Here is a 9,864-nt window from a genome sequence, read left to right on the forward strand (position 1 = left end):
AAAAAAAAAAAACACGGAAAAATCACGACCATCGGGAAAAACCAGCAGAGATCCCACAGGATCAGCCTAGGGAATCGCTCGGGGAAGGAGGAAAACCCGAAAGGATCTCTCCTGGGAAAAAAGTGGGATCTCGGCTTTCTGGGAAGCAGAATCCTTCGTTCCCGAGCCAGGACGATCCCAGGGCTCACCCAGCTTTTCCTTCTGCTCCCGGCACCTCCCGGCCAGTTCCTGCAGCTCCAGGTATTTCTTGGAGAGGTCGCTTCGTCCCGATTCCAGCGGCGCCTGGAATTTCAGGTTCTGCTCGGCCAAGCTCCGGTTGGAAGCCAAGGCCATTTCCCGCTCCAGCTGCAGCTCCTGCACCTGCGGAATTCGGGAAGTGACGCCGGGAACGGGACGAGGGAGCCCCGGGGTGACCCCCCCCCCTCCAACCTCCTGTGATTCCAGAGCCAAGCGCTCGATTTCCTGGGAATCCTCCTGCAGCTCCCGGAGCTCCTCCACCGTACAGTTCCTGAGCGTGTCCATCCTCCCGGATTCCTGGGACACGGAAAAGGAGGCGGGTAAATCCCCCAGTCCAGCTGTTTGGCCTCCTAGGGACTGAACTCCAGCTTTGTTAAACCTCCTGGAGCAGCTTCTATAAGAAATCAGCGAGGGCAAAGCAACATTCCCACTAATTCCTCCTTCAGGAATGACTTTCCCCCAACTTTTCCCAGCCTGTTTGGAAAGAATTTTGTGCATCCCAGAGGGTTTTGTCGAGGAAAAACCCACTCCCAGCCCCGACCAGCAAATTCCAGCTGAATCTCTCCCCCATTTTCCAGATTTTGACTCATTCCAGGCTCCATCCCACCCCAGATTCCCATTCTTCCAAGGAAACCTGGACCTGCTCCTATCCCACTGTTTCCAAAGAGATGGAAAAGATCTTATGGATCATCCAGTTCCACCCTCTGAAGTGGAAAGCAGTGAAATAACACAAAATCCTGGATTTCCAGTATTATATCTGCGATTTATCCCAAATATTCCAGGTTTTCTGATAACATGTAGGAATTATCCCGCATCTGTGGTGCAAATTCCAAGAGTTGGGAGGGGATAATGCGGGAATGTCATAAAAAACACAGGGACACCCCACAAACCTGTGCCGTCCTGATGGCTCCCGGCTCTTCTACCTCTTATCCAAGTGGAGCATCCCAAGGATTTCACGCCGGCAATGATGCAAGAGCCTCAGGAATGTCTCAATCCATGATCCCGATAAACCTGTCCGAGGGGAAAACAGGGAATTGCGTCCCGCGCTGCAGGCGCGGGGCTTTCCCCCCGCACGGGAATCACCCGATTCAGGAGTTTTTTTGTCTCTTAACGAAATTTTATGGAATTTAAACGGGAAAAACGGGAATGCCGGGAGCGGGAAAACTCAAGAACTGGCTCTGGGAAGCGCCCAACGGCGCTCGGCGGGTTGGAGGCGAAGCGCTGGGTGACTGCACGGTAGCAGCGAGCGGGAGAGGCCGCGTTAGCGCCGTTATGCCGCCGTTATTCCCGGTATTCCCGATATTTCCATTCCCGGCCCAGCCCCAGACCCACCGTAGACCCTCCGCCCGTCGCTACTTCCGGGTTCCGGCGCGGACCGGAAGTTGGCGGGGCCATTGCCGACAAGGAGGGGGGACGCGCCCTCTCCCCCCCAGGAGGCCGCGGGTGGTTCCTCCCGGCGCCGCCATGTTGGGGGGGGCGGGATTTGGGAGCAATTTAATGGATTTTTTTTCCTAATTAATCAATGTTTGGATGCCCAGAGGGCTCCTGCCGGGTCGTAGCCGCTCTAGGATTTATATCCTTCGTGGTTTTGGGGCGGAGGAGCGCTGAGAGAGGTGGAGAAAGGGGTTTGGAGAAGGGCCATAGCATAATAGGGAATGGGGTTGGATGGACACGGCGAGGGGTTTAGTGGGATTTGGGGAATAAATCCTGTCCTGTGAGGGTGGTAAAACCCTGCGATGGATTTCCCAGGGAAGCTGTGCCTGCCCCAGCCCTGGAAGTGCCCAAGGCCCGATTGGAAGTGGTTTAGGAAAAACACACAGAGCTCAGCAACATCCCAAAAACCCAGATAACATCCCAAAAAATTCCTATAGTGGCGGGTTTTCCCGGCTGGAACTAAGATATCAAAGCAAATCCCTTTGGAATACCTGGATTAGCCCCTCCCGACATGAAACAGGGATATGTTTCCTAGAAGGTACATGGAAGCTCCAATCCCATCACCCAAAACATGACTCCAAGCCCCACTTTTCCCGAATTAACTCCACATTCCCAAATCCCACACAGGGATAAGGAATGAGGAGAGCAGCTCCTTCAGAAGACAGCAGAAGGTTGCTCCCAAAGTGCCTCTGGGATCCAGGAAAGGCACCTCTGATCCCATAAGTCACCTGAGCCTTTGTTGTGGAATAAACGAGAGTCACATGATCCCAAAAAATTCCAGTTGAATCAAGGACAACTTGTTCCCAGTGCGGCTGATAAACAGGTCAAACTCCCAATGTTATGGGAAAACAAAGGGACTCGACTTTCCAAAGGGAAAGAAATGCTTTCCAGGCTTGTTTGGAGCAGTTTTCCAAACACATGGAAAAGCTGGAAAATGTTTAGTTAACATTTGATATAAAAATTATGGATTGGGGAGAGGAAAAAATAAGATTTTTGCGGAATAAATGGGAAAATATCCATTTGATTGTTATCCAGCAATAAGAAAATGGGATAAAGGGGTGTTTTGGGGAGGATATTCCCATTAAAACTTTATTAATATCCTTAATTTCCATGTTTTTGGAAGGATATTCCCATTACCTGTTTATTAATATCCTTAATTCCCATTAAAATAGTTCCGCCTGGGATTCTTTTACATTAAAATTTAAGGATTAAGGATAAATTAAATTGTATTCAGATTCGCAAGGAATAAATGGGAAAATATCCGTTTAAATATGTTACCTGGCAAAAAAAATTGGGATAATTTTTCCTTTTTAAAGGATATTCCCATTATTTTCTTATTAATCTCCCTAATTTCCATAAAAGATGGTTACACCTGGGTTTTTCCCCCCTCGGATTTTGTGTTAATCCCACCCAAAACCAGGTAGGAAAAGGTTATCTGAGGTCCCTGTCCGGCAGAATTCCATTCCCACAGGGAATGCCAAGATCCTTGATAACTTAATTCAATATTTTTAAGCAAATCCCAGAGATTTGCCTCCTCAGGAGCCTCAGAATTCCCTCCTTTCATCTGACAGCTCCGATAAAGCTCCGGGGTGATAAAGGGACAAGAAGAACTGGGAACAGGGCCTGGAAAACAAGTTTCCTTCCTGAATCCATTCCAAGATAAACCCTGACCCCGTTAGGGGATTTTTGGGGGGGTAAAATTAAGGAAGTTCCCGGGCTTTTGATGTCCCAAAAGCCGGAAAATCCCGAAATGTTGATTCAGAGGGTGATTCCCGTGGGAGTTAAATCCATCCCAAGTGGCGTTTCCACGTTAAAACCAGGATTATCTGGGAACAAACCTAAATTTTTTGGAGGGAGGATTTGACCAGGAATCCCTGCCTGAATCAGGAATGGATCCAGATCCGGGGTTTTTTTGGGATCTTCCCATCCTTTGGTGCCCTCTGGTGCCAAGGAAAGCTGGGACAGGGAGGCCTCGGTCACCTGCTCCCGACCTAAAATCCCAGCTCCGGGATGGATTATTCCAGGATCCCTGAATTTCCCCACCGGGGTTGGAAAAATCCCGATTTCTCCCTGAGGAAAAGCCATTTCACACCCTCAAAGGGGTTATTTTTCCATCCTCCCACCTTTTTATTCCTGATTTAATTAGTGGTGAACGTTAATTCCCATTTTCTCCCCGTCCCTGAATCCCACAACTTCTTCCCGCTGGGGATAAGGATTCATCCAAAAATCCGGAGGGATTTTGCCTCCCGGGGATGGGATTTACAACCAACTTGTCCTGAAACTTCCCATTCCTGGCAAAAACCTTCCATTGGAAAATCTGGAGTCCTGATCCCCCGGGATGGCAGCTCTGGGAATTAAATGGATAAACAGCTCTGGGATAAGGGAATATTTTTGTTTTCCCTCCTGTTTTGGCCCAAAACCAGAGACAACTTGGAAGCTCCAAATTTACAGGGACACCTTCCACTAGTCCAGGTTGCTCCAAGCCCTTTTCCAGCCTGGCATTCGGCAATTCCAGGGATGGGGCAGCCACAGCTTTCCTGGGAAATCCATTCCAGTGCTTCACCACCCTCACAGGGAAGGATTTACTCCCAATATCCTGTTTAAATCGCCCCTTTTCCAGTTTGGAGCCATTCCCCCTTGTCCTGTCGCTCCATTCCCATTCCCAAAATCCCTCTCCCGCTCTCCTGGAGCCCCTTGAGGCACTGGAAGAGGCTCCAAGATTTCCCCCGAGCTTCTCTTCTCCAGGCTGGACAATTCCAGCTCTCCCAGCCTTTCCCATCCCTTGGATCACCTCCGTGCCCTCCTCTGGCTTTGCTCCAATGCTTCCATGTCTTGGTTCCACTGGGATTTCATCCCTCTCACCCTTTCCCGGTGCTGCTGCAGAACTGGGACCAGCTGTGGGGTCAAAGTGGGAGCAGCCAGGGGAAGGTCCGGCTCCGGATGCCACTGGAATGCTGAAGGTCACTGGAGCTGGGCCAGGAATCTTGGCTTCCCTCACGGCACCACGTGGATCCTGGAACGGTCACCTTGTCCTGGAGGAGATCAAAGGATCAAAGGCTCCCTAAGGCCAGAGCTGGAATTCTTCCCTTGGAATCAGCCCCGTTCCCGGCTCGGAAGAACAAAAGAATCCGAGGATCGGGGCTGAATTCCATAGGGGGGGGTGAAATGGATAAAGATCCCAGGGGATGTTGGGAGAAAAGGGATGAAGGCGCGGATTATCCCAGAGGAAAAAAGGTGGATGGGATGTGTTGGAGGGGTTTTGGAAGGAGAAGGGCTTGGCTGATTCCCAGAATGGAAAATCTGGAGCTGGCAGCCTGAAAATCCCGAATGGATTGGCTGGAGGAAAAGGCTCTGGAGAGACCTTGGAGCCCCTAAAGCAACACCAGGAAAGCTGGAGAGGGACTTTGGAAAAGGGCCTGGAATGATAGGACACAGGGAATGGCTTCCCAGTGCCAGAGGGCAGGTTTAGGTGGGATATTGGGAATGAATCCTTCCCTGTGAGGGTAATGAGGCCCTGGAATGGATCTCCCAGGAAAGCCTTGGCTGCCTCATCCCTGGTGAGCTGCAATCCAGGGATCAAACCCTCCAGCCGGGAGCTGGGGGCGATCCAGGGGACAAACCCAACCCCACATTCCCACCGGCTCCCAGCGCCTTCCCTCGGGACACCGGGAGCGCTTCCCTCCCATCCCAGCATCCCGACCTCACCCCTGGGAATAAGGGCTTGACATTCCCCCCCTTCCCCGGCCACCTTCCTTAAGGACGTTGTGATAAGATTCCCAGGAACCGTTTGCTTTCCTTATCGGAGCCGCCGGCCAAACACGGGAGCCGGGATATAAGGAGCGGGAGCGGGAGCGGAGGCTCACATTCCCGGAGCTCCCGCCATGAAGCTGCTCCTGCTCCTCTCCCTGGTGGTCCTGGCCCAGGGCCTGGGGACCAGGTGAGCGCCGGGAAGGGCCCCCGTCCCAAAGGATGCGGGATGTGGGATGATCCCGGTGACGGATCCCGGTGTCCGCAGGGTGCCCCTGAGGAAGATGAAGTCGCTGCGGGAGAGGCTGCGGGAGCAGGGATTGCTGGAGAGTTTCCTGGAGAAGAATCCCTATAACCTGGCTGCCAAGTACCTCCCTGGGATCGCTGTGGAGCCCCTGCAGAACTACATGGATGTGAGGGAATGGGATCGGGATCTGGGGGGGCACGGGGGCCACTATCCCCTTTCCAATCCCACTATCCCCTTTCCAATCCCACTATCCTTTTTCCTGTCCCACCACCCCTTCCACATCCCAATTACCCCTTCCCACTATTCCCTTCCCTACCCCACTATCCCCTCTCCATTATCCCCTTCCCCATCCCACTATCCCATTCCCACTCTCCTCTTTTCAATCCCACTGTCCCCTTCCCAGTCCCACTGTCCCATTCCCACTATCCCCTTCTCAGTCCCACTATCCCTTTCCCTATCCCACTGTCCCCTCCCCACTAACCACTTCCCCATCCCACTGTCCCCATTCCGCTCTCCCCTTCCCTATCCCACTATCCCCATTCCCACCCCATTACCCTCTTCCCACTATCCCCATTCCCATCCCACTATTTCCTTCTCACTATCCCCTTCCCTGTCCCACTATTTCCTTCTCACTATCCCCTTCCCCATCCCACTGCCCCCACCCCACTCTCCCCTTCCCAATCCCACTCCTCCTTTCCCACCTCGCTCCGGCAGGACGAGTACTTCGGCACCATCTCCATCGGGACTCCAGCCCAGGAATTCACCGTCGTCTTTGACACCGGCTCTTCCAACCTTTGGGTTCCCTCCGTCTTCTGCTCCAGCCCGGCCTGCAGTAGGTGTCTGGAATGTGTCTGGAATGTGTCCGGAGCGTGTCCAGGTGTCTGGAATGTCTCTGGGTGTCCGGAGCGTGTCCAGGTGTCCGGAATGTCTCTGGGTGTCCGGAGCGTGTCCGGCAGCCCTGTGGCTTCTTGGACAATGGGGAACCCCCCAGGCCTTGGGAGACAGGGATGGCTCTGCCCTGGGAATCAGCCTCTCCCAGGGACACTGAGGTGCCACCCTCATTCCCAATGGCCTCATTCCCGTGATTCCCTCCCTCCCCACCCTTTCAGGGAACCACAACCGCTTCAATCCTGCGGATTCCTCCACCTTCCTGAGCACCAACGACACCCTGTTCATCGCCTACGGCACGGGAAGCATGTCCGGAGTCCTGGGATACGACACCGTCAACGTAGGGCCGCTCCATCCTTCCCATCCTGTGGGATCCGGGATCCCGGGAGGCCCGAGCCACACCTCTCTCCCTTTCCCAGGTCGCCGGGATCAACGTCCGGAACCAGATTTTCGGGCTGGCGGAGACGGAGCCGGGGGATTTCTTCTACTACACCCCCTTCGATGGAATCCTGGGATTGGCATTCCCGAGCATCGCCTCCTCTGGAGCCACCCCGGTCTTCGACAACATGATGATGGAAAGGCTCGTGGATCGGGATCTCTTCTCCGTCTACCTGAGCAGGTAAATCCCGGCCGGAGCCGCCGAGGAGTTCTCCCGTTTCCCTCCCGCCGGTGCTGGTTTCCCAGTGGGAATGGCAGGGTGGGCAATCCCTGGACGGATCCCGCTTTTCAGGGACGGCCAAGCCGGAAGCTTTGTCCTGTTCGGCGCCATCGATCCCTTTTACACCGCCAAAGGAATCTCCTGGATCCCGCTCTCCGCCGAGACCTACTGGCAGATCACCATGGACAGGTATTCCCGGGAAGCTCCGCAGCCGGTGTTTTTGGGGAATCCCAACCTCGGGAAGCTCACCCTGCATCCCTGTTTCCAGCGTCTCCATCAAGGGGGCGGCGGCGGCCTGTTCCTCGGGATGCCAGGCCATCGTGGATACGGGAACATCCCTGCTGGCCATGCCCGTCCGAGCCTTCCGCATCGTCATGAGCGCCCTGGGCGCCCGCTCCAACGGCGAGGTGAGCCCCCGGGACACTTCCCAGGATGTTTTTTCCCGGCCGGAATAGCCACTGACCCACCCTGTGCCCCCCCAGATCAGCTGCCAGGCTGCCAGAAAACTGCCCGACCTCGTGTTCCATATCCACGGCCAAGCATTCCCGGTGCCGGCCAGAGCCTACGTGATACAGGTGAGCATCCCGCTGGGAACGGGGCTGGAATGACGCGGGGCGGGGATCCCACAGCCGGTGACCTCCCTGTTCCATGTGCTCGGAGCAGAGCGACGGGGTCTGCAGCCTGGGATTCCAAGGCATGGATGCCCCCACGGAGGAGGGCGAGCTCTGGATCCTTGGGGACGTGTTTATCCGGGAATACTACGTCGTCTTCGACAGGGCCAACAACAAGGTGGGGCTGTCCCGGCTGCCCTGAGCCGGGATGGGGGATCCCGGCGGTTCCCGGCTTGGGGGCTGGCAGGGGTGTCCCTTTTCCCGCCGTTCCCGGCCCCTCCTGCCGCTCCCGAGGACAATAAAGGTGTGGAGAAGCCTCCCTGTGCCGCGTGTCTCTGGGAAGGGCGGGGCATTCCTGGGAATGGGGCGTGTCCCTGGACACCGGTGGGTGTCACCCTCACCTGCATCCCTGCGGACCTTTGTCCATGGAGACTCTCATCCGTGTGGATCCTCATCCCTGGGGACCTCCCGGCCCTCAGGACCCTTCTCCCTGAGCACCCTCGTCCCCGGGGTCTTCCCAGCCTTGGGGATCCTCATCCCTGGGGATCCTGGCAGGATATGTCCTCCCTGTCCCCAAACTCCAACCCCAGCACTTCCCTCCTCATCCCGCAGAGGCCGCTCATCCCAAAATTCCCGCTGAGGACAAGCCCCGGGCTCCGCGTGTTCCCCAAGCAGGAGTGACAGGGAATAAATACCAGGATGAGTTTATTGGCGAGGGGGGACAGTCGCCCCCCCTTCCCCAGGGGCCTGATCCTGCAGACCCCCCTCCTCTTCCTCATCCTCCTCCTCCTCCCGGCACTCGGCACCTGGGGCTCTTCCCGCTGTCCGGCGGCACCGCAGGGGGATCCGCATTCCCGAGGGATCCCTGAGCCTCTGGGCCGGAGCAGCCCGTGGGATCCGGGGGGGCTGCGGCCTCGGAGGGGGGGTCGGGGGGCACCGAGGGGTGTCCAGAGGGGCTCGGGGTGGTGGGAAGGGGATCCCCGGCATCCCAAATCCCGGGAAAGGGGCTGGGGGCGGCAGATGTGTTGGGAAGCAGGAGCTGGGCCAGGCGGGGGCGGGATTTGGGGGGATTGGGGTGGGAGGTGCCAGGGGGTGAATCCTTAGGGATTGGGGACTGAGAGGAGGATGGGGACAGGGAGGACGGGAATGAGGATGGGGAGTGGGAGGAGGAGGGGGATGAGGATGGGGACAGGGATTGGGATGGGGATGAGGATGAGAATAGGGATGAGGATGGGGCCAGGGAGGAGAATGGGGACAAGGACTGGGCCAGGGATGGGGCCAGGGATGGGGTCAGGGATAAGGACGGGGCCAGGGATGGGGTCAGGTCACTGCCCTGCAGCGGGAGCCGGACGTCTGTGGCTGGCACAGGGATGACTTTGGTCAGTTCCCGCCCCTCCCCTGGGACCCCCAGCCTGGGGTGGGGGTCCCTGGAGTGCCAGGAGGTCTGGGAATCCCATTACCTGGGCAGGGTGGGCAGCAGGGAGCAGGAATCGCGGGGGGCTCGGAGCAGGAGTGGGGGCACGGCCGCTCCTCGCAGGTCACCTCCCCGAGCTGGCACAGGGGGGGCACGGTGGGTCAGCCGGGCCTGCCAACCCCCCCGGGGCACAATGGCACCGGCACGGGCACCCCGTGGGCACAGGGACCCCACGGACAGGGGTATCCCATGGGCACAGGGACCCCACGGACACGGGCACCCCCGCAGGCACGGGGACCCTACACACCAGGGCACCCCGTGAATCCAAAGGCATCCCATGGGCATGAGGACCCCCCGAACCCCTCGGGGTCACCCCCCGGTCAGGGTCACCCCCCGGACCCCCCGTGGTCCCCGCTGTGTCCCCTCCCCACTCACCTGGCAGGCGCAGCGGGTGCAGGGCTGCCCCTCGGGGGTGAAGCTCTGCCCGTTCTCCACCTTCCTGCCGCGGTAGTTGCAGTCTGGGGGGGTGGGAGGGCTCGCTCAGGGGGCTCGGGGAGGCTCCGAGGGGCTCGGGGGGGGGGGGTCGGGGGCCCTCCGTCCCCCCCCCCCCCCCCCCCCCCCCCCCCCC

General features: G+C 57.3%; 3 protein-coding genes and 1 long non-coding RNA gene across 5 annotated transcripts in view; 1 reads left to right on the top strand and 3 right to left on the bottom strand.

Annotated features, from left to right (window-relative positions):
* VPS37C (VPS37C, ESCRT-I subunit) overlaps nucleotides 1–1,626 on the bottom strand; it is a 3,525-nt gene extending 1,899 nt beyond the window's left edge. The window contains exons 1-4 of the mRNA XM_017838968.1: nucleotides 1,570–1,626; nucleotides 1,128–1,248; nucleotides 430–534; nucleotides 97–360 (exon numbers count right to left, since the gene is read on the bottom strand). Of these exons, the coding sequence (XP_017694457.1) occupies nucleotides 97–360; nucleotides 430–522 (357 nt within the window). The 5' untranslated portion in view covers nucleotides 523–534; nucleotides 1,128–1,248; nucleotides 1,570–1,626. The remainder of the gene's footprint in view (nucleotides 1–96; nucleotides 361–429; nucleotides 535–1,127; nucleotides 1,249–1,569) is intronic.
* A 15-nt stretch (nucleotides 1,627–1,641) lies between these two features.
* Nucleotides 1,642–8,585, top strand: LOC108509507 (pepsin A-like). Its single transcript, XM_017838967.1, has 10 exons — nucleotides 1,642–1,810; nucleotides 5,490–5,608; nucleotides 5,687–5,831; nucleotides 6,380–6,497; nucleotides 6,775–6,893; nucleotides 6,973–7,172; nucleotides 7,284–7,400; nucleotides 7,480–7,618; nucleotides 7,694–7,786; nucleotides 7,875–8,585. Exons 2-10 carry the CDS (start codon nucleotides 5,553–5,555, stop codon nucleotides 8,022–8,024), a joined length of 1,137 nt encoding a protein of 378 aa, XP_017694456.1. The 5' UTR covers nucleotides 1,642–1,810; nucleotides 5,490–5,552; the 3' UTR covers nucleotides 8,025–8,585.
* On the bottom strand, nucleotides 2,736–5,749 carry LOC108509509. The gene is made up of 3 exons (XR_001878631.1): nucleotides 5,420–5,749; nucleotides 4,534–4,703; nucleotides 2,736–4,018 (listed from the first exon to the last, which is right to left on the bottom strand). It is a non-coding gene; the product is annotated as an uncharacterized LOC108509509 (long non-coding RNA).
* Nucleotides 8,586–9,128: 543 nt separating the features above from the next.
* The window catches only part of VWCE (von Willebrand factor C and EGF domains), a 6,308-nt gene continuing 5,572 nt past the window's right edge, over nucleotides 9,129–9,864 (bottom strand). For both annotated transcript variants that reach the window (XM_017838948.1, XM_017838949.1), the window contains exons 18-19: nucleotides 9,672–9,754; nucleotides 9,129–9,373 (exon numbers count right to left, since the gene is read on the bottom strand). In XM_017838948.1, coding sequence (XP_017694437.1) covers nucleotides 9,203–9,373; nucleotides 9,672–9,754 — 254 coding nt within the window. In that variant the 3' untranslated portion in view covers nucleotides 9,129–9,202. The remainder of the gene's footprint in view (nucleotides 9,374–9,671; nucleotides 9,755–9,864) is intronic.

Source organism: Lepidothrix coronata, unplaced genomic scaffold (assembly GCF_001604755.1).
Source record: "Lepidothrix coronata isolate B3197 unplaced genomic scaffold, Lepidothrix_coronata-1.0 Scaffold369, whole genome shotgun sequence".
Taxonomy (NCBI): Eukaryota; Metazoa; Chordata; class Aves; order Passeriformes; family Pipridae; genus Lepidothrix; species Lepidothrix coronata.

Coding starts and splice junctions, on each gene's coding strand:
- LOC108509507 (XM_017838967.1), top strand. CDS start 5,553: ATGAAGCTGCTCCTGCTCCTCTCCCTGGTGGTCCTGGCCCAGGGCCTG. Junction 5,832..6,379: donor CCCTGCAGAACTACATGGAT/GTGAGGGAATGG, acceptor TCGCTCCGGCAG/GACGAGTACTTCGGCACCAT. Junction 7,787..7,874: donor CCAGAGCCTACGTGATACAG/GTGAGCATCCCG, acceptor TGCTCGGAGCAG/AGCGACGGGGTCTGCAGCCT.